The 22,543-nt window shown below is 55.5% G+C and overlaps 3 protein-coding genes and 1 non-coding gene across 4 annotated transcripts; 1 reads left to right on the top strand and 3 right to left on the bottom strand.

Moving 5' to 3' along the window:
- Window positions 1-26: 26 nt before the first annotated feature.
- Window positions 27-4,506, bottom strand: NPFFR1 (neuropeptide FF receptor 1). Its single transcript, XM_030030549.2, has 4 exons — window positions 4,369-4,506; window positions 2,431-2,727; window positions 1,496-1,595; window positions 27-1,146 (listed from the first exon to the last, which is right to left on the bottom strand). Exons 1-4 carry the CDS (start codon window positions 4,409-4,411, stop codon window positions 369-371), a joined length of 1,218 nt encoding a protein of 405 aa, XP_029886409.1. The 5' UTR covers window positions 4,412-4,506; the 3' UTR covers window positions 27-368.
- A 1,165-nt stretch (window positions 4,507-5,671) lies between these two features.
- LRRC20 (leucine rich repeat containing 20) lies at window positions 5,672-14,220 on the bottom strand. Its single transcript, XM_030031233.1, has 4 exons — window positions 14,040-14,220; window positions 12,622-12,771; window positions 10,807-10,974; window positions 5,672-6,279 (listed from the first exon to the last, which is right to left on the bottom strand). The coding sequence occupies exons 1-4, from the start codon at window positions 14,119-14,121 to the stop codon at window positions 6,128-6,130; spliced, it is 552 nt and encodes a 183-aa protein (XP_029887093.1). The 5' UTR covers window positions 14,122-14,220; the 3' UTR covers window positions 5,672-6,127.
- Window positions 14,221-14,737: 517 nt separating this feature from the next.
- On the bottom strand, window positions 14,738-14,809 carry TRNAE-UUC. Its single transcript has one exon. It is a non-coding gene; the product is annotated as a tRNA-Glu (tRNA).
- An 86-nt stretch (window positions 14,810-14,895) lies between these two features.
- On the top strand, window positions 14,896-18,546 carry EIF4EBP2 (eukaryotic translation initiation factor 4E binding protein 2). The gene is made up of 3 exons (XM_030031236.2): window positions 14,896-15,088; window positions 15,842-16,018; window positions 16,106-18,546. The coding sequence occupies exons 1-3, from the start codon at window positions 14,950-14,952 to the stop codon at window positions 16,135-16,137; spliced, it is 348 nt and encodes a 115-aa protein (XP_029887096.1). The 5' UTR covers window positions 14,896-14,949; the 3' UTR covers window positions 16,138-18,546.
- Window positions 18,547-22,543: the final 3,997 nt, after the last annotated feature.

Here is a 22,543-nt window from a genome sequence, read left to right on the forward strand (position 1 = left end):
GAGCTCACTCCGCCGCCGCCGCCCCCCCTCCCCCCCCCGCCCCCCGCCACGCCACTGCGTGGCGTGGCGGGGGGCGGGGGGGGGGAGGGGGGGCGGCGAGGGGTGTGGGCAACTCACCACGTTTTTGGGTAGCCCAGCAATACGGCGTGGCGTGGCTACAGCGGTGTGGTATGGCTTGGTCCGCCATATGTCGTGTCGTCCCCCCCCCCCCCCCCCCGCCCCGTTCCCCGACGACGCTAAGGCAGGGACATGGCGTCAGCGGGACGCGCCTTTATTTCAGCGACTCGCGGCCCGCGAACGTGGCGAAACCCCGTTCCCCGCCCCGTAAAGCCTCACGGTCCGGAGGCGACCGGTAGCCGCATAGGTGGTCAGCCGTCCCAGGCGGGGACGCCGGCGCGGCGCGGCGCCGAAGGCCCCGACTCGGAGGCGGGGGGCGAGTCGCTGGCGCGCGCCCGGGCGAAAACGCGGTTGCGGGTGCCGAAGAGGATGGCGCGGTGGCCGTCGCGGTGGCGGCGGGGCGAGCAGAAGGGGGCCCGGAAGGCCTCCTGGAAGCCCCGTCGGAAGTTCTCGTTGAAGTAGCCGTAGATGATGGGGTTGGCGCTGCTGTTGAAGAAGGCCAACCAGTGGGCGAAGGGGAAGACGTAGACGGTGACCAGGCGGAGCTGGCCCTCGCTCAGCCGCCCGTAGTCCGTCAAGAGCATCAACGTCCAGAGGGGCAGCCAGGAGAGGGTGAAGAAGAGGGCGACGATGATGAGCATGTTGATGACCTTGGCCTTCCTCCGGGAGACCTTCCTCCCCTCCGGCTCCTCTCGGCCGCCGGCAGGCGCCGCCGACTTGAAGAGCTTGAAGGCTATGCGGGTGTACATGACGATGATGAGGGCGAGGGGGGCCACGTAGATGTGGGAGAAGAGGACGGTGGTGTAGATCCTCCTCATCCCCGTCTCGGGCCAGGCCTCCCAACAGGAGTAGAGGGGGTAGGAGTTGTTGTAGGTGTCCACCATGAAGTGGTGCTCCTCCCTGGTGACGGTCAGGGTGATGGCAGCGGGGCACATGATGAGCAGGGCCAGCACCCAGATGAGGGTGATGGTCACCAGGGCTTTCCTCAGTGTCAGCTTCTGCCGGAAGGGGTGGACGATGCAGCGAAACCTGTGGGAAAGCAGACGGTGGTGGCTTTGGGCACCTGATGGGACATCCCTGGGGAAGGACGGTGGTCAGGACCCAGGGGTGGGAAGGGAGGGTAAGGTGGGTTGCTTTTTACAGATGGCTTTTGGTGGCAGAGATAGGTTGGGATCTCTCCAGTTTTGGTGTTTTCAGCCCAAGGTGGGGAAGGACACCTGGCTGGGTTGCCCCATGGACAGATTTGTGGTCCTCCTGGAGAGCTGGGACGCACTCCTGACATCCCCAGGAGCTTTCCCGTGATGGAAATGGCACGGGACACCTGAACACGCTGGGGGTGGCTTGGTGCCCATGTCCCCCCATGCCCGCGCCAACGTACCTCTCCACGGCGATGGCCACCAGCGTGAAAACGGAGGCGGAGACGGACATGCCCTGCACCAGGCCACTCATTTTGCACATGGTGTTGTCAAAGGGCCAACCTGCGAGGGGACACCACGGAGACTGTAGGTGCCTTTGGCTCGGCCAGGTCCATCAGCAGCTCCCTCTAGATGTCCCCATCCACCATGTCGTTGCTGGGGGATGCTAAATCCTGCTCCTAAGGGGGGGCTGCATTTTTTACTTGTACAGAGATGGCCTTTAGCAGTACAGATGCTTGGAGAAAAAAACCCGAACTGGTAAAAAAGATGCATATTGCACTGCTTAGAAACTCAAGGAACACGGTGGTTGTCATTTCTCCTACCCTTGCATAGGGCTTGAGCTGTTATCACGGGGACTGACCTTGGGATCCTCAATCAGAAGGGCTTTCATCTTGTTTCTTGACCCCAGTGCTAAGGCGTTGGCAATAAATAAATCACGCCCCATAATAAATACAGACTCTGCCCCGTGCCCTGGCTACTGCTGTGGCTAAACCCTGCCAACTGTACCAGTGTCGCCTTTTATCTTTGGAAAGGTCAACAGGCAGAGCTGAGCCAGCATGGGAGAAGATCGATGCAGGAAGAGGAGGGGTTTATTCAGTGTTGCTTGATGGAGAATGGCTGAACATAAATATGTAAATGCAGCATTAAGGTCATACTTATTTTGCCAAAAATGTCCAAAACCTGAAAACCGAAAGGCCTTTACCCCCCTAAAGTAGTGGCTCTAAATGAAATGATACCTTTCATCAGATGTGGTTGAGTGGCCACCACCTGCCCTCCTCATCCTCAGCAGAAAAATCACCCACGGGGTGGCCTCATTGGTGGGGGGCAGAAGGTGGGTGATGTTCCCCACCAATTTCTCTCCCTGCCTTGCATCTCACCCCTCCACTGCCCCGCTCACCCGTGATGAGGTTGTCCACCAAGGTGGTGGGCATGCAGAAGATGCCCACCAGCAGGTCGCTGATGGCCAGGTTGAGGATGAACATGTTAGTGACCGTCCGCATCTGGCGGTTCTTCACCACGATGAAGCACACCAGGATGTTGCCGATCATGCACATGAGGAAGATGAAGGTGTAGGCCAGGATGAACATGGCGGCCACGGGGGAGGAGTGCTGGTAGTATGCTGAGAAGGTGTAGTTCTCCCTCAGGAGGTGGCTCTCGCTTGCGGTAGAGTTGGGCCAGCTGCCGTTGGAAGGGCCTGGGGAAGGGAAGGCAGGAAAGTGAAGGTGGGAGAGGATAAAGCGATTATTCCCTTTATTTCTTAATGCCCTCAGAGGTGGGTTTTCATATTTATACCAGTGCCCAACCTGGCTGGGATGTGTCCTGCTGGGATCATCTCGGTGCCCCAACAAGTCTCCTCCTCCTTGGGTTGTTCAGCCCAAGGTACTGTAGCACCTGGGCTGAATTATTATTTTATACTACTATTATTTTATATAATTATAATTTTATATCATTATTATTTCATATCATTATTTTGATGAGGAATTAAAGCAGTCCAGAAGACAGCCTGTTCTCATGGGATTTTTTTTAGGGGTGAGCAAGGAAGAGAAATCCATGTCCCAACACTGCAACGCTCCGGCCGTGTGGGAGCTGTGTCCGTGTGGTCCCCAGCACGGCCAGCCTGGGAACGTCTCTGCTTCTCGAGTGTCTGCTGCTGCTTCTCCGTGAGATCGAGGTTTGCAGTTTGAGGTGCCCTAAAATCTTCTCCCTGGCAAAGCCGCAGTACCCAAGGGAGATGGGCAGAGGAGACCCTGCCCTCCCTTTACATATAAAGCGATAATTATACATACTTATGATCGTTATCTGGGACCCTGAGAGCTTCTGATGGAGGGGGGGATGGCGTTTTGTCGCTACAGATTTAACAGGAGGAAAAGGTCTGTGCAGCACCCACCCTCGGGTTTCCCCAGCTTTACGCAGGCAGGGATGCGAGAGGATGCCAGGGGCAGGCAGGAGCTGCCTGCAGCGGTGACGGGATTTACTCTGGGCAAACCCAGGCTGCAATTTTAAGGCAAGCAAAGGCATATTTTTGCTTTAAGGCTCAGCCTAACCGCCAGCAGGTCAGCCCTGCTCTGAGAAAGCACTGCAAAGCTGCTGCGTGGGGGGTGGCCGTATCATCCCCCCATCCCTGTGCCGGTGCCCAGCTCGCCAGCCAAGATCCTTTTCCCAACCGCCGGGACCACCGGCTTCCCCGAGGCTCCGGCATGCAAGGAGGCCCTCTCCAGCCTCTATACCCCTGTCCTGGGCACAGGATTCGGCCAACACATTACCAGCGGGGCTTCAGAAAGGGGGGGTTTACAGGCATGGGAGAAGGAGCCTCTCGGAGAGGCAAGGAAGCATCAGGACTGCTGGGGCAAGGTGCTGCGGCCAGTCGGCATCAGGTACACCCACACGAACCACCTTCGTTAGCAGAAGCGATAGCAAAGACTGTAATGAGGTTGCCCGAAACCTGCGATATTAAGCCCGAAACTTTGCTGGACTTTACCTCTTTGGGCTGCAGTGTCTTGCAGCATTAAGCGGGAGGTGGGTGTCCTATGGGTGAAGAATGACAGGCGGTTTCAAAAGTGAGGTGGAAGACGAGGAAAGGAAAATAAGGGGGTGCCGAGCACCTGGCTCGGTGCCGGATGGATGGAGGCATCCTCCATTCAGCGCTGACATCTTGGACGCGGTGATAAGGGGACATGGGGGGGCCAGCAGCCGGGGGGGCAATGGACCACCCACCACCCTGCCTGGCTGTGGGAAACCACTGCGGGGAAAGGCTGGGCTGATGGAATAGGGGCTTGGGGGGGATAGACACCTTTTTTTAGGGATAAAATAAAATAGATCAGGTCTTGGTACTCACCTCCGCCGGCCCGACCTGGCTGCGGGGGCTGCATCGCCGGCATGCGGGCGGGGGGGGGGGGGCACGGGGGACGGGGACCAGTTTGTCCCCGTCCCTCCTCCGGTCCCCCCTTCCCGGGGCTGAGCCCCGGTGCCGGTACCGCGATGCCGGTGCCGCCGCGCCGGTTGCGGCTGCTCGCCGGCTGCAGCGGAGGGGGGGGGGGGGGGGGAGGTGGGACGGCGTGGGGGGGGTGGACAGCCTCCCATCGCCATGGATACCGGGGTACGCACAGGCACCCCCCCCTCCCCACGCCTGAGAGGGGGGGGACAGCCCACGGAGGGGGCAAGGAAAGAGCCGGAGCAGGTTTGCTCCCTGGGGGGGGGGGTCTGGCTCTGCATCCCCCTCGCCACCCCCGAGGTCCCTACGCTAATGGTGGCACTTGGTGCCTCTCTGTCCTCCAGTTGATGGCTGGTGTCCCCAGCAGTGCTCCTGCCCGTCCCCGGGGGGTGTGGAGGAACATGCCAGGAACCCCAACACAAGTGGGTGAGGACCCCAGTCCTCCCTGTGCCATGTAAATGACCCATGCGGTGGGGAAAAGCAGCAGGGTCCTTAGGGATGGTGGTCCTGGCCCAAAGCTGTGCCGCTCCACTCCGGCTCCTCCACCATTGGCAACATCAACAAACCCCCTTTTACCATGGTCTTTTACCAAAGTTTAGCTTTGGCAAGTGTATAAGTCAAATATTTCCAGGATTAACCATTCCTGGCTGCCCCCAGCCAGCCCACACCATTGGGAAGCGTTTGTCCCTTAAAAACACAAAGGAGCAAACACAGGAGATATTTAAACAAGGTATTTTGAGATAACGCCCGGGATTTTTCCCAGGAGTTTATTTGCAGGCAGCCAGCTGCCAAGGGACACCAGTGTGCCTAGCAGTGGCCTCCCTGCCACCAAGGAGCCACACTCCCTGGGCCGTATCCTGAGCCCCACAGCCCATTTCTTCCTGGAAGAGAAAGCGGCACGTCCTGAAGACCCACAGCACCCGGGAGGTAGGTGTACGCCTCTGGGGACACCCATGCGGTGAGCAGCATGTAGGCACCCACTGACACTGGGTTGCTTTGATTTCCATGATGAAAAACCATGGGGAAAAAAAAATTTCCCTGGGGAAATCCAGAGAAATACTGCTCGGGCAGAATCCAGCCAGAGGCGTCAGCCTGAGCTGCAGCAAAGCAGCTGTGGGGATCTCCAAAGGGGCTGCTTTGAGGAGAAGACAACTGGTAACTTATAGATTTAGCAAATACAAAAAAAAAAAAAAAAAAAACCCACATGTAACAGGAAAATATTTAATCAGGCACGTGGCACATTGCCATATCAGCAATTCAAGGGGGAACCTTACGGCTGCAGGGACATCCCCCACCATCCCAGGCCTGGACTAGGGCAGCAGATGCTCCTCATCACTGGCCAGGCAGGATGGATGCAGCCAAGCATCCAACTCCCCCAATTTTACCCAAACCTTGCACTGCACGCATTCTGGCTCCGCTTCCTCCCCAAGCGCTTGGCAAAACACAAAGCAGGCGATTCCCTGCCTCAGGAGCTGGCAGAGCCATCCCCTTCACGGAGGAGCCCCGCTGCTTGCTTTTTATTAAGGAAAACAAAAAGAGGGACTGGCTGCCTCACTGCAGGTTCGGGACAGAAACAGCGGCGTAGCAGGGACTGACCTAAACCAAACCACTCTCGCAGGCAGTCGCCCCTCGGGAGAGCTCGCCTGGGCACCCCGAGACCCTCTCAGGCTTTGGGGACAGGCTCCTCCGGTGACAGCAGCAGGTCGAAGGGGACGAGGGGCCGGACGAGGAGCCGCACCTCGGGGCCGACGGGGTTTGCCCGCAGGTTGAGGCTCCGCAATGATGCCATGGAGGCCAGTTTCTCCACTGGCACCTCTGCAAAAGAAAGCACCGAGAGGTGAACATCCACCCCAGCGTCAGCTGCCGGGGAATTCAGAGCAGCAGAGTGGGAGAAAGCCGTGGCTCGATGGGCAGCCCCAGAGCAAACCCTGCTCCCGCCGGTCTCCAGGCTTTTATCGAACCGGAAACATCATCAAATAGTATTAAATTATATGACAATTCAAACATCTTGGTAAGGTGCCAACACCACGATATTAAATGTGGACCCTGCCCTCCAGTTCTCCCAGTCCTAAAAAAACCCTGCTGGGGTGCTAAACTGGTATTCAAAGACTTATTCCCTTATTTTATTCCCAGTGTTGCAATGCCCAGGAGCCCTGGCCAGGGTAATGTGAGAGCACATGCTCTTTGCCCTGGCTGGACAGGCTGCAAAATGGCTCTCGGCTATTGTCAGAGACCCTCCCATTTTGCAATTTCCATAAATTTGGGTGTTTTCCTTTAGAAAGGGTTTCTAAAGGAAATCCTTTTTACATGAAAAAAAGGTGCAGGTCTCATGGATGGTCCCAACGTGAATGCACTGAGAGCAGAGGAACGAGATCAATACGAAAACCTAACCATTAAGATCATTAAAAGATGATAGATTTTGCTTTTTGTTACAAATCACAATGTTTTGGGCTTGAAAAGCCCACCCACCTGACTTTACCAAGAACAGTTTCTGTTTGATTTGGCCACCAAAATGACAAGAGCCCTTTATATCCCCAGCGCCTTTTTTTTTTTCTGCTAATATTTGGAGCAGAATTGCAGTGTTGTGATTATACAACTTTTAAACCATGAAACTTATTTTATGCTGGAAAAAGATTCAAACACCTTGATGGCTTTTTTTCTTTCCCTTCCAGAGAGCAGTGTTATTTTCTGTAATACACATTTTTTAGCAGCGCATCTCTCTCATAAGGCTGAGCTTCACATGGATTTTTTTATACCTCTTCTTTATGGTGGGTTTGTTCACTGCCACTCCTCTGTATCATGTTGCATTTTTTTTCCCCTGCCTTGATGCACAAAAATCTCTTTTTTTTGATAGATCGTCCTGTTTAATGAGCTTCTAAGGCTATGCAGAGTGATAAACCCCCACTTTGCTTAAATTTAGGGAGTGAAGGAAAGTATTTCAGGGAGCAAGCCTTGCCCCGGGTGGGAACAGCCCAGGTCTGCAGCTTAATTCAAGGTAAGGAGCGGTGACTCACCCTGGCATGAAGCGACAGGCAGGGCACGCAGTACAGCCTATAGCTATACGGCTGTGCCGGGGGAACCACAAACGCCTCTATAAGCAACCCAAAGCATCACTTGCCGGCTCCCCAATGGATAAGGCACTTGTGTTTGAGCCTGAATTATTCATGCTGGCTTTGCCAGTTAAGCAAAAAAGGGGGGGAAAAAAAAGGCTTCTTCATAATTAAAGCAAACAGTAATTTTCTCAGATCAGGATTTGATAATAAGTGAGTGAAAAACCTAGCTCCTTCAGATGAAAGGGCTGCCGAGGCATCTGAGGAGATGGATATGAAAGGGCTGCTGAGGCATCCGAGGAGCTGGGTAATGAACACTAACAGCCCCGAAGGTCTCGCAGCCACGTACAGCTGCAAATTGAAGGGGGAAGGACCCTGCTCAGATCAGTGGAGCTGCTTCCCAGTCACCTTTCAGCATTACCCACGTCCTTTGGTGGCCACCAGCTCCTGCCAGCCTCCTCCTAACCCACGGGTGGAAACCCACTCGCTGGCTCCTCTACGGCTATTAACAAAGATGCATTTTCCATGCCATTATCCCAAATTAAGAGTGGTTTTCTTTGATGCTCATGAGGACAAAATTAGCCACAGTTGCCCCCAGCAGTGACCTGCCCAGCCTCGGTAGTGGTCTCCAGCATCCCCCTTGCTGTCTCAACATCTGCATTAAGCCATTCATCAAGGAATAAGAGGAAGGGAAACCAAAGCTTCAGGCACCAAAAAATCCCCATGGACTTGGGAGCTGAAAATGCTAACTTGATATAACTCTGATTAGCAGGGAAGGAGTTAAAAGCACTGACATTAATATATACATAATTACACTCCATAGTTAAGAGCTCATTGAGATGAAAAGGGCAGTTCATGGCACTAAATGTCTCCTTTTACAGAGCCCACAGACTCGAGGCAGCCATTAATTAATCTCCTTTTACTCCTGTTTCCCTTCAGCTGGAAAACATTACCTACCATCTCCAGCTCAGTATGTCTTAGTAGGTGACTCAGTCCTCTTTCTGCAGGTGCTTTTAAATGCACTTTGCAGCCCTGCTATCAGCTCCTTCAGCATCCCTGAGAGAGCAGAGGACAGGCAGGACCAGCACCACAGACCAGACCATCTGCAACATTTATGCTGATGGAGAAAGCCCCAGTCCTTCCCCAACCTCCATCTCCCACCCATAATCTGTAAACCATCCTTGTCTTGCCTACTGGTCTTTTATCTGGAGCAGGGTCCTCAACTCTTTATTGGGCTAAGTGGGGGTAACCTGGGTCCCAAATTATAAAAGGCACCTTTTGTGCTACTGGGGTACCTCCTCCTCATGCTGGGCTGGCTGGAGGTGTGCAGGTATTGTTGCTGGAGAATGACACCCGGATGAACTTTCAGCTATCTCAAGAGCTTCTCCAAGGATGTGCTAGCTGTTCCTTGTCAGACCCTGCTGCCAAAACAGGCTCCTCAGCCAGCTGTAGTGGGTGAGCCGTATAAGCATGCAGAGGGAGAAAAGAGAAGATGCCATCTCCTCCAGCCTGGCCCAAGATCTTCTGGAGTGAAATGAGTGTGCAAGGCTCAAATCCTACTTGGCTGTTACAGAAAAACAAAATTTGTGCCAGTTAAATTCAAGCTGATGCACTCTCCTCAACTCTCCTTCCCCTGTTGTGCCAGGCTAGCATGGGGGGAAAAGATGTGTATATAAATACAAGCTTGCAGATAATATAGAAGGGGAAAAGGTGTATATATAAATATAAGCTTGCAGATAATATAGAAAAATGCATATATATATATATATATATATATAAATGCAAACTCCTGTGCAGATGAGCCTGGGGGTATTTGGGAAGGGCTGGCAGGAGTGATGTGATCGCCCAGATTGTTTCCTTGGAAAAATGGGCTGCAACACCCCAGCTTTCTAATCTCTACCTCTTCCCTTTTCAGAAAGTGCACAAAATAGGCTAATCTTACCTACTTCTGCAGCCAGACAGCACCGTGCTTGTTACTAAGATATGTCCCTAACACATTTTAGCTTGAAATTGTTAATTTTGTCCCTGTTGTTATTTTTCCTGAATCTAATAACTGCAGCTAAGGGGAGCCTGGTGGGAGGTGACTGAGCCTGGCAGCTGGGTTTTCTAGCTGCCCTCTCCCCCAGGATTAAGCCAGCTGGGTATAACCCTTGATGCATCCTTTCCTCCCTGCATTTACTCAGGGGAAAAAAAGCAACAAAAACTGTATTCTGTTCTCGCAGCAGCCTGCTTGCGTAAAACAAGTGGGAAATATGCTGTTTGGAGACCAGGTCCGATTGAAGTTGGCCAATTAAGCTCAAAAAATGATGGAGGGAACTAAGAGTGAGACAGCTCTCTCCGGGAGGTGGGAGAGAAAAAAGGGGTGAGGAAAAACTACATCTTCTGCTGGCTCTCATGGAAGCAGTATTTAATGTCTTGTGTTTCTACAGGCATGGCCAGGGAGCAGCTGATGCTGTTAATAAAACTTGTGGTGCAGGGAGCAGCTTTCCCAGCAGCAGCTGAAGCCATCCCAGATAAAACAGCAAAATTGAGTGGACTTGATATTTGCCTCCCCAGGGATCTGCATGGGCTGTGGGATGCTTCAGCCTGGGCTATTTGAAAGATCGCTCCTAAATAAATCCCCTTTTATCTACGTGCAACAGCTGCCCCTTTTGCCGAGCTTTCAGGGACTCCAAAGGCTTCAGCTTTGCGTATGAAAGATTTTCCTCCTGCTGCAGGGTCAAGGCATGGGTGGCTCTTACCATTCCTTTAATTTCTTTTTTTTTTTAGGGGATTTTGTAGTGTTACGGCTCCTATTTGCTCTGGGAATTTTCAGGTGGGCTTGTGCCCTTGCTTTGCCTGGCAGCAAACATCCCAGCCCAGCATCCCTGGGGCCGAGTTCTGCAGTCAGGTCTATTTTTTATTAAATCTGGTGATTTTGAGTCACAGCTGGAGTTGCCTTTGAGAAGCATGGTGGATAGGGCGGCTCGAATGGGGCTTGATTTCCCCCTACGCCTGCAATAGCTTCATCCTGGGAGGCATTAGCAAAAGCAAGTGGCTAACGAGACTCTGTCTATTTAGCATCTCCTCGGCACTTGTGTGTCCCTCCCCCTGACAAATTCCTGCTCCTTTTGCTGGATCACTAAGCCATCCCTCAGCCCGGCTGCATCCGCAGGGGATGGTGGACCACGAGCAAAACTTCAAGCCAGCATCCCTCCCCGCCCAGGGATGTGGATCGGCATCGCCCCTGGGAAGTGCGATTGCCCTGGGGTGATACTCATCCTCCCCTCCAGTGGAAAAAGCTCCTTCTGACCTGCGATCTCATTCTCTTCCAGGTCGATGGTCTCCAGGGTTGCGACGGTGGCCAGGGGCTCGGGGAAACGCCGAAACCTGTTGCGGGAGAGGTTGATGGCCCGGAGGTGCAGCAGGGAGGTGACCTCCTCGGGCAGGCGGTGCAGGTAGTTGCCTGCCAGGTTGAGCTCTGTGGTTCGGGGAAGAGAGGAGAGAGGTGGTGGCATGGGGGGGAAAAAGACGGGAAAATTATTAATGCGTAGCTTAATTTACAGCCTCTCTCCCCCATGGGCTACCAGGTTCAGCAACGGGATTCCAAGTCCAAAAATGGGATTTCTTGCTCATCTTCATGGTTTGCCATCGTACTTTTGCCTGCTGTCAATACTGCTTTTAGAAGCGATATGGTTCTTGGCTTCCTCAGGCTTTCCTAATGAAACCTGTGCAGCATTTTGCAAGCAGTGGCTGGCTGTAGAAATAAGCAATATTTCTTAGCGGAGTCAGTGCAATTCACTCCCTGATGGATATTTGTCATGGCTTAAGGCTAGTTTACTATCTTCATGTGCCTGAACCCCTTCTGAGGTATAAACAGAGTGGTGGAAGAAATGTATTTATATGTGAAAAATAATCTGTCCTACAGAGTTTAACCCTCTGTGATACTTTCCCCTCCCCAGAAATGAGCTCCTGTGGGGCCAGGAGCAGTGCTCCTGCATGAGAGGCCATGAGCCATGGGAACAGGAACCCAAATCCTGCTGTCCCAGCACCCTTCTCCAGTGACACAGGGCTTTCTGCTCTATAAATATCCACACAAGCTGCCCTGCCCCTGCTAATACCTGGTATTTATAGGTCCTGCCTTATTCAGGCTACTGCAAGGCTCTCCCCAGCCCCAGGACATCTCTTGCCTGCAAGAGCCCTGCTGAGGCCCAGCATGTTCATCATCAGAGTGATTTGTTCACTGGTGAAGTAAAATCCCTGATGGGAAATGAGACCGTTTTTTTCTCCTCAAAAAGGAAATTGATTTCCTTTGCTCGACATGTTTCTTTTCTCCAGCCGAGGGGAGTTTTCACGGATGATGCTCCAAGACAACACGGGAAGCCTCCCCAGACCCCTACCACGGCGGCACTCGTGCAGTACATTGTATGAGCAAAATATTTGCTTTTAAAAGCTGCCAGAGCCCCTGGTGCTGCTGCAGGCAGGCAAAGCCCTGGTGCAGTCCCCAGTGTTCAAAACCACGGCTCTGGATGCTTGCATGACCATGTTTTAGCAGATTAGCTTCTAGCTGCTTTCACTGGGCTCCACAGGGATGTGTCCCCGTGGCGCCATCCATGCGCTGATGACTGTCCCCATCTCCTGCAGTGAGTGGAGAGTGAGCAGCTATCACTGATGTCTCACGATGGGGGCTAATTAGCCAGCAGCAAGCCAGCATGCCTTCTGCAGCCTGAAATGCCCCATCTCTGCCATGCACCATTATGCCCAGGCTGCCTTTCCTGTCTTCTTTCATCCCCAGTCCCATCCTTGGAGAGAGCTGGAGGATGATGAGTGACCCTGCAGCAGCCTGGCCACTGCTGAAAGCGGCTGGAAGGTGGCAGGGCATGAGTTTGGGAGGGTAAGTGAGAGCAAAACCAGTGCCCCCTTCCTGCAAGGACCAGAAAGGGTAAAGAAAAATGGACTTTTGGAGGTCTGAACCTAGTGCTTGGAATGAGGTGTGAGCACAGAGGAGCAAAAACTGCGGTGGGGAAACTCTCCGGTGCTGTGCTCCCTCTGCAGCAACCTGGGGGCTCTTTGCTGGGTCCCAGGGGTTTGGAAGTGGCTGTTGTGAAGCAGTGGGGCTGTCCCTTACCTCTCAGCTGGCTGAAGGTGGTGACGAATCGGCTGGTGAGGGACTTCAGCTCGTTGTTCGCCAGGGAGATGCAGTGGATCCCCTCGGTGACGGTCCTCATGGCTTTGTAGATGCCGACGGGGAAGGTCATCAGCTTGCAGTTGGCCAGATCTGCCACCGGAGAGACCCAGGCACCTTACAACGCACCCCAGCTGGGAAGGAGCAATGCTTGCCATCTTCTTTTCTACCCCTTCATGCTCGATTTGCCTGTCTGGGTGCTGCCACCCATGGCTGCCATTAATCATAGAATCATTTAGGTTGGAAAAGACCTTCAAGATCGAGTCCAACCATCAACCATACCCACTAAACCATGTTCTCCTGCCATACTTCTCTCCATTGCAGGGATCTTTGCAGTCACCTCCGCAAGCACCAAGAGTCTGTTCCCATCAGCAATGCTAAGGCTGTTCTGCCTTAGGTGTGTTCAACCCTAAATCACATTGCAAATACTTCCACGCTGCAATGTCCTCTTGAAAACCCTCAGTCAGCCTGTCCGTGTCTAATAACTTCACAACTTCGGTAATCCCCCTCCCCTATGTCCCTAACCCCCTGGGGATGGTCGAGCAGTGCAGGGATGCCTCCTCCACCGCTGACTGGGATGGGCATGGAGCAGGGCTTTTCCTGGGCATGCTCCTGGCTGGATTTCCCATCGTGATGGGTGCTTGCCCCGTGGCAAGCAGCGGGGAGGAGAAAAGGATTCGACTGTGCTTCTCACCTGTTGGCATTTTTGTTTTGCTCTGAGTTGTTTCTGTTTCCCCTCCCGGGACGTGCCAGGGGATGGAAAACCTGTATCCTGGCCCCGTGCTGCTCAGCCCGGGCTCTGCTGCCTGCTCCCTTCCCAAAGCCACGGTGGGGGCTGCGTAAGCTCGGTCCTCCCCTGCTTATATCGTCTCACTCAGGAGGACATCAAGAGGCTGAGCAATGAAGCTCTGACTCTCAGCGTACGCCGATTTAATACCCCAGGGTCGGGAATCCAGTATGAATAAAAATGAGCAGCTTTCATCTCTCTCTTTTGATGAACCATGCGTGGGTCTTGAATATTAGCTAGAAACGGGGAAACTGCAGAAAAACACAAATCTGACAAAGCAATGCAGGGAAAGGTCTGGCTCCTGCCATCGCTTGCAAGGAAAGACTTTATCCCTGGGGCATGTCCCGTGGGATCATGTGCCATCGCTGGGAACCCGCTCAAGCTTTGGGGAGGCTGAGAGCCCTTTGGGGGAGCCTTTCCCTTCCCCGGGGCTGCGGGAGCCTTGGGTGCAGCACCCAGAAGGGTGCCCGACAGCTTTTTTTAGACCACAGCAGCAAAAAATAGAGCCCTGCTCCCGGATACCTGATCCTTCTCCGGGCCCCAAGCCGGAGCCGAGCCGGAGTGCCGGGCTTACCAAGGGAATCCGTTTTGTTCTCCACCGTGTCGTTCACCTTCCTGGCCACCCGGGCCACCGCCTCGCCCATCTTTTTCTGCATGCGGGCGCCCGGTCCCGCCGGGGACGCGCTTCGGCCGGGGGGATCCACGGCTGGAGGAAGAAACCAGCCGCTCCGGCCTCTCAGGAGAGGGATGCTAAAAATAACCAGCGGGATCAGCGTTGCCGAGGGAGGGAGGGAGGGAGGGAGGCTGTGCTGTGGCTGGCATGGCCCTCAGGGTATGAGATTCCCAAATTTCCAGGATGGTATGTTTGGGATATGGGGATATATCCCCTTTCCTGGTATGCAATATGAGGATACATCCCCTTTCCTGGTGATGTGGGGCACAGGATTCCCAACTTTCTGGGTTGGTACTTTGGCATTTGGGGATGCGTCCCCTTTCCTGGTGATCTGGGGATGGTGTAGCCCTTGGGGCACGGGTTTCCCAACTTTTTGGGTTGGTGCATTTGGGATATGGGGATGCGTCCCTTTTCCCTGGTGACTTTGATCAGCTTGTCCCCTTCCCTGGTGACTTTGATCAGCTCGGCTCAGCCAAAATGTTTTGGCGGAAGGACTCCTGGGCACGACGACCCGCCTGCACGGGGTGGGGAAGACAAGATACACCACCACCACCCCCCCCCCAAAAAAAAACAACAAACCAACCCAAAACCAACGGCTCTTCCCACGCCGGGAGTCGAACCCGGGCCGCCTGGGTGAAAGCCAGGAATCCTCACCGCTAGACCACGTGGGAGGGCGCGGGCAGCGGCCCCCGCGCCTGCCCCCTGCCGGCGGCGGGCGGAGGCGGAGGAGGAGGCGGAGGCGGCGGCGGGGGGGGCCGGGGGGGGCGGCGCCCGCTCCGCGCCGCCTCCGCGGGGACAATAGCGCGGGGCCATGTCGTCCGCCGGCGGCCGCCAGCCCAGCCAGAGCCGGGCCATCCCCACCCGCACCGTGACCCTCAGCGACGCGGCTCAGCTCCCCCCGGACTACTGCACCACCCCCGGCGGCACCCTCTTCTCCACCACCCCGGGGGGTAAGTACCGGGCGGGGCGGGAGAGGTGGGGGGGGGGGGCGGAACGGACGGACGGACGGACGGACGGGACGGGACGGGACGGGACGGGGCCTGCGGGGCGGCGGCCGCGGGGCCGCGCCGGGGGAGCGCTCCCGCCTCCCCGCCTCTCTGAACGCCGCCTGTCGCGCGCCTATCGCGCCTCTATCGCGGCTGTATATCGCGCCTATCTAGCGCCTGCCGCCCGTTGTCCTTAAGGCTAAGCCGTTTGAGCCAGTGTTTGTTATTTTTCCCGGGGTATAACGGAGGGCGCAGAGGGGCCCGGTGGGACCCGGTACGGGGTGGCGGGCGGCGGGCACCGGGGGCTCGACGCCCCGCGAGGTGTCAATGGCGGGGGGGGGGACGGGCTCCGCTTTGACACCCCGGGGTCGGAGCATCCCTCATCCCCGGCAGACGGGGAACGTTTCGGGGTGCCGCATCCGTCGGCCTTCCCCGGGGATGCGTTCCCACCCCTGCGGTGAGTTGGCCAGGCCTCTGCGCCCCGGGGGACGGCAGCTGGTACCCAGGTGCTGCCGGGGGTGTTTATCCAGCGCCGAATTATCGCCCGCCGGGCCCAGATAAGAGCGGGCAGAGCGGCGGCACGCAACCCTCCTCGCCTCTCCTTGGGCCGTGGCGGAGATCCTTGGCCGTCCTGCTGGGAATACTTCTGCAAACGAGCGCTGCCGGGCCGGATCTCCCCCCCATCTTCCTCTCATTTCCCCCCCATTCCTTCCCCAGGCACCCGGATCATCTATGACCGCAAGTTCCTGCTGGACCGCCGCAACTCCCCCATGGCTCAGACCCCGCCTTGTCACCTCCCCAATATTCCCGGCGTCACCAGCCCTGGCTCGGCCGGCGAGGAGCCCAAAGCGGACGCCAACAGCTTGAATCACCAGGAGGGGAAGCCGTCCATGGGTAAGAGACCCCTGGGGTGCGAGGTGGGGCGGGATTTGGGGTGGGGGGTGATCCCCCCCTAACGCTTCTCTCCTTGCCTCTCGCCAGGGGATGATGCTCAGTTCGAGATGGATATCTGAGCGGGAACCACGGAGAGGCAGCAACTCCCCAGACCTGTGCACACCCCATTCGGCTTAGCAGGATCCGTCCCGGCGAGTCGGAGGCGGCAGCGGTCCCCACCGGCGTTCCCTTCCCCGTCTGCCTCCCCCCCACCCCTCTTTCCAGGGAGCGTGGCTCTGGCTTCACCCCCTTTATGGGTGACCGGTCCCAGCATGTGCCAGCCGGAGCATCCCTTCTGGATCCGGCCCTGTTCCTCCTCCTCCACCCACCAGCAGCCTGATCTCCGCCGGACTCCTTTGTAAAACGTCCCTTTGCCTCTTCTGCCGCCTCATGCTCCCCTGCCCTTCCCCCCCCAAAAAAACCCTCCTGTTACCCCAAAACCTCCCGTTGCCGGCAGCTTGGTAGTCCGGAGCTGCGTCACCCCCTTTGCCCCTTCTCCTGGAAAATTTGGGCAGCCTCTTGGGAGAAGGGGGAAAGCGTTGCACCTAAAACCGAGCGCCCACTTGCACTCCGGGGAGGGGTTTTTTTCAGTTCCCCCGGGACCTGCTGGCATTCGGTGGAGGACACCGTTGGCAGTCCGTTCCCTTCGGTGCTCTGGGGGTCCGAGTTAGCCCCCGACAGCGTCGGGCAGTGTGCCCGCATCTCTCTCCTTCCCGGATTTCTTCTGTCTTGGCCCTTCGACCGGGGGCTGCATACCCGACCCATCAGCCAGGACTCAAAGCGACGTAGCCATGTTTTACAAAAAACCCCTTGCTTTTTATTTTTTTTGGTACTAAAAAGGGGCACTTTACCGGCAACGCTTCTTTTATCGGGCTGGGGATGAGCGCCTCTGGGAAAGTGCTTTCTAGTGCTTTTTTTTTTTTTTTTTTAAAATCCTCCTTCCCCTTTTAAAATGTGAATAATACAGGAGCAAAATCCCTCGGTGCCGCTGGATGTCTCAGGAATAGCTGGGCGCCCAGGGGGGGCTGCAAGCTGAGACGCCGCAGGGATGTGACGCTGCGGCCGGGAGCATCGCGGCTGCACCCAGGGCGCTCCGGTTGCAGGGTGCCGGCATCGGTGCCATCCTCTGCTCACTTTTCATGCCAGGGCTTCCCCCGGCTGGGTTTTGCTGCCGTGGATAAAGGGTTTCCCATGTTAAACTCCCCGCTGGCGGTGGCTTTGCCAGCCTGGCACGTTGTGGCCATCCTGCCTGTTCCCGGCATCTTGAACCCCCCCCAGAGATGGGATTTATTTTTTCTCCTCTCTTGGTGCGACTCTCGCCTTGAAGAGCAGCGTTGGGTGAGGGCGTGCGTGGCGGGGGGTGCCGCGGCGGTGCCGTGCTGTGCCCCCCGAGCCCACCAGCCCCCCTTATTTTTTTTTTTTACTGCCTGTTGGGAGCCGTCAACAGCTTCGCAACCTTCTCAAGTGCCATTTTATCAGCCCCCACCTGAGTGCCTGCTCCATCCATCCTCCCTCCCTCGCCGGGGTCATCCCCCCACCCCGGTACCCAGCCCCAGGGACCCGTCGCCTGCCGGGGCGGTGGCTCTGCGTGCCAGGGACGGGTACGTCCCGCACCGGCATTCGTGCTGCAGGTTTTGTGCACTTTCCGTCCGGTAATTTATTTCTCTAGGTGTGTTTGGCGCGGGTCGGCGCGGCGGCTGGTTGCGAGCTCCCATCTTCCAGGTGCTTTTCTCACGAGGGGGTGGGCTGCCACTCGTTTTGGGGCGAAAAAGCAAAAAAAAAAACCAACCCCAAGGGAAGGGGATATCTCTCCCATCCTTTCCCCTGCGTGGGTAGCGCTTGGTGGGATGTGATGTGAACGTGTAGCCGGCCGTCGTAGGCACACGAGTGAGTGAGTGCAAGTAGAAATATGTATATGCGTGTGGGTGGGTGGTGATAAGACACACACAAATATATATATTATATATAAATAAATATATTTTCCTTAAAGTGAAGATCCTAGGAGGTCTCTTAGGCCCTCAGATCGAGGGAGTGGCAGGGGCAGGGGGCGAGGACATCCTTTGCAGAGCGGGGATGGCCACTGCGGATGCAGGGACCTGGCGCCCTCGGCACAGCCACTCGTTTCGGGAAACCTGCTCTCCAAGCCAAAAAAATAATAAAAAAATAGAAAATATCCGAGGACAACTTAGCTTACAGACAGGAGCTGGAGGGAAAACACTTTTTTTTCTAAAGGCCCCCTTTCCTGACCTCCTTTCGTCTCCGTTTCCCATCCCAGCGACTTTCTCCCGGTTCTCTTTTATAACCAGGCTCGGGGCTGAAGAGCAGGGAGGGAGTGCCTGGCCTCGCCGGGACAGCTCTTCTGCTAGTCAGGGTATAGATTTGGGTTTTTTTTTTTTTACCGTCTCTTCAAGCAGGTGTTTGGGAGGAGAAAAGCTCTCGCCAGTGGTTGCTGTTACAGTGACATCAATAAAGATCTTGGTTCTATTAAATCGAGGTGCTGGAGGTTTCTTCTGACTGTGACTGAATCTGAGGATTTTCCCTTCCCTTCAGAGCAAATGCTGCCTGGGCTTCACCTCCCTTGCAGGTCAACCCTCCTTCCTTTATATTTTAGCTTTTTGTTTTGTTTTGTTTTGTTTCCCCCTCCCAAATTCTTTAGGTGAGTTGCTTTCCAAGTTTCCAATTTGGAAGAAAGGCGGATCTGGGCCAAGGACAGTAAGTCTGGAGAGAGTCCCCGCCTCTCGCTGGGCATAACGCTTAAAAAGAGCAGGGGTCGGTCAAACCCAGAACCAACAGCCAACGGTTAAGCAGAGGGGACTTGATTGCAAAATTTCCTGTACAGAAAAATCTGATTTTACTGTAGAAAGGTCTCCTGTGTACAAAATTGCTGCACATTGGTCATTTATCCTGCACCATCAGGTGCAAAAACCTATATAGACCTGGGCATCAAACTAGAGAGGTGCCAAAGAAAGTCCTGCTCGGGACATGTCCAAGCCAGACTCTGAACGTGCAAATAAACTCCTGAACTTAAGCTGAGCTTAAATTGCCACCCCCCCAGCAATTTCCCACATTGCTGCTAAATGTGTTTTTGCACCAGCCTGGGGGTACACCACCCTCCCATAACCCCTTCCAGCTGATGCCGAAAGGAGCATACGCCCGCACGCTGCACCCATCCCTGCCTTGTGAGCGCTGGGCGAGTCTCCGAAATGTCAGCTGCGCTGCTAAGGCTGCCGTATAAACCGGGTTTTAGCTGCCGGGGGCTACAGAGCTGTTGCAAAGCCAAAGCTGGTTTGCAAATCAGTGCTGGCCAAGGAGAGCAGGCGGGTATGAGCGTGGGGGTACGGCCACCCCAACCCAGGCTCATCTTTGAGGGGGCCCTGATGGACCTTAACAGCCCCCGAGCAGCCTCACCATGCCCAAGAGTACGTTTAAGCCCAGCCCCTGGCCTGGCTGCGTCGTATTTAAGTTTTAAACCAAGTAGCAGCAAAGTCAGCCTTTTTTTGTACCGTCCGCTCTGTATGGGTGGGGGCTCTGAGCAGCAAAAGCCTTTTCCCCCCTAGTAGGAAGGGTGCTGCGGGGTGGGTGGGAGCAGGGTGTCCCCTCCCTCTGGCTGCAGCAGCCGGATCCTGGGGTCCCCCCAATTTTTTGTGGGTGTCTCAGCAAACTACCAGGAACTCCCCTCCCCACACCCTGGCGCCGTGACACCCCCGAAAGCGCATCGCTTGGGGATGCAGAGTCCCCGTGTGAAATACCGCAGCGGCACGCCGTATTTCCAAACCACCCACGCTCGCTCAGGTCCCACGGGTGAAGCCGGGAGGGTGGCACCAAGGGTGCCGCTGACCTGGGTTTTGGGGGGGGGGGGGGTTCCTCACGCACCCCTGGTTTGGCCGTACCCGGCGTGGTCCTGCCGTGACCTCCCGTGGATGTGGGCGCATATTGCAGCAGCGGTGCCTCCGCTCCGCTGGGAGCCCAGGGAAGGGCTGTCACATCATGCTGTTACCTGGGTTATTATTAAATTATTGTTATTAAATTATTTTTATTACTATACTCTTGCTTCTCGTGCTCCTTTCCAGCCTGATCCTGAGTTAAAAAGTGAGATGGGGGGGGGGGGGGTGGAGAAGGCAGTGAGGAATCCTCCTCCTTTGGAGCAGGCACTGCTGTTGATGCAGAGCATGCGTGTTGCACGGCTGCTCCCTCCCGCAGTTTCTCCCCAAAATCTGGCTCTGTGGGTTGTTTCTGACCTGAAGTCTCTATTAAGGGGTGCCTAAAGCCTGGCGGCACAAAAAAATCCAGAGGAAAGCTGGGCTGCTTGGAAACAGGCAGCAAGACTTTTGAAAAAATGAAAGAAAATCAAAATAAGAGATTTTTCCTTCCACCGCTGAACGGGAGCGGTGGATCGTTGGGTTGCTCTTTTTTAATTCTGCAATGTTAGCCAATTTTGAGGCATGTGTACAGAGGAGAGGAGCAAGACAAAAAATACCACTCATGAGGCATTTGGGAGCTCCCCTCTTCTGGGTTTGGCTTTGCCTATGCGATGCCAAACTTAGGGGAGCGACAACTGTTTTCCTCCCCAATTTTGGGGTGCTTTTTTTTTTTTAAACCTGGCTTCTGAAGCCACTGCAGCAAGGTGCATGTGCGGGGGGAGCCCTGGCTTTTGGTGTGCTCCTTAGGGCAGGGGGAGTTTCTAGATGCTGATTTGGGAGCTAAAAATGGAGAATTAAAAAAAAAAAAATTGGTAAAATTTCAATCTAGGACTGAAGCTCTTAACTGATATCGAGCTGTAAACGAACTAAACTGGGGTAATTTCATGTGCAGCAGAATGAATGAAACTTTGGTTTGATTTATAGCTCTTGACTGAAGTTTTAAACCAGCGGAGTTGCCATCTGCATGTGCGACTGCTGGGGTCTGCCCTGTGGCGTTCGGCTGTAAAATTCAGCAGAGCGGCTCAGGAAAGGGTATTTTGGCTGAGCCGAAGGCTGGGAGCCTGGCTAGTATCTAGGATCCCGATTAACAAACTTTCCAGCCCTGCTTTCCAGCCGTTACCATTTTCGGACTCCCTCTGGGCTCCGTTTACATTCCTGGCCCTCCTTCCCAGCACCGGCAAATGTGTTAATGCCGTTCTTCTTTTCCTTCGACCTGTTGGTGTCCTATAAAGATTTATTTGACGGTGCGGCAGCCGTGGCTGGTGCTGGGTACGAGCAAGGCTGTAGTGTCGGGACGTTGGGGTTCTCTGAGGGAGCTGGGGCTGGGGTCCTCCTAGATGGGACCCTCTGAGAGCTCAGAGGTCAACCCAAATGAAATGGGGGAGAGCAGCTAGGAGCTGAAGGAATTGGGTTTTTAATGGATTAGCTAAAATAACGTCTTTCCGCGGCAGCAGAATAAGTGCAATGCCTGTTGGCAACGAGGGAGACCTGAAGTCATGTCATGGCTTGACTCTGTGCTGTGGTGGAAACCAGCAGAAGATGAGCAGACCTTGATCAGCTGGCCCTGCTGATACTGGCAGAGCTGTCGCAGGAACCCACCACGGTACCTGTACGTGGTGGGGAGCAGCCGGGTGGGCAGCAGCCTGACTTCCCCAGGCGTTTGAGTGGCCCAAACAAGAAGGGATTGCTCTGAACCTTGGGGTCCTGGAGCTACCCCGATGGTTCAGAAGATACCTCCAGGTCTGAAAGCCTCCCACAAGGTGGGAAGACCAAGAGTGGAGGCTCTGCAGATGGCTTGCTCTTAGGCCAGGCTGCTGTAACGAGCTGTGCGTGGGTCTGCGAAAGGGATGCCACGTACCCAGCTCCGTTTAGGGCAGCCGCTTCCCACCCTGCCTGTGGTTAAGAGCCCTGGGACCTGCCCGTCCGACAGCGCGGGGGAGAGGAGATGGCAGGAGGGGGGGTCCATCTCCAGCAGGCTGCGAGGAGGCTTCACATGAGCAGAAAGCGCAGATTCCTCTGTAAGCTTCAGCTCTCAGCCTGCTTTTAAAAGTCGTGCTGAGCGCTTGCAGAAGCGAGTGCTGGACCTTTATTTTCCCCGTGTGAGTTTTGGGGAGCGATCCCCCTTGGCATGGTAAAGCAGGGGGGTAGGGGCTCCCTGCAGGCCCTTTCACACCAGTCCCAGCCTGGATCCAGCAGCATCCCTCGCCCTGGCCCCCATCGCACATGCACACCCCCCCCCTTCCATTTCTGGGAAGAGAAAGGGCATTTTGGCTTTGAGACATGCAGGCCGTGCCTTGATGCTCCCAAAACTGCTCTTGTCCTTCTGAACCTGGCTGGGGTGGTGGCATCTGCCGGTCCCCTCTTTTGTCCGGGTGGGGGGAATGACACCAGGAGGGGATGTGAAGGATCAGGGTGGCTGAGGGGTGCTGCCTGCCAGGGGGTCCCCTCAGGGATGGGTGCTGTGGGGGGGGATGCTGCGTGCCGGGGGGTCCCCTCAGGGATGGGTGCTGCGCGCCAGGGGGGGGGTCCCCTCAGGGATGGGTGCTGTGGGGGGGGATGCTGCGTG

The sequence above is a fragment of the Aquila chrysaetos genome, chromosome 11, assembly GCF_900496995.4.
Source record: "Aquila chrysaetos chrysaetos chromosome 11, bAquChr1.4, whole genome shotgun sequence".
NCBI lineage: Eukaryota > Metazoa > Chordata > Aves > Accipitriformes > Accipitridae > Aquila > Aquila chrysaetos.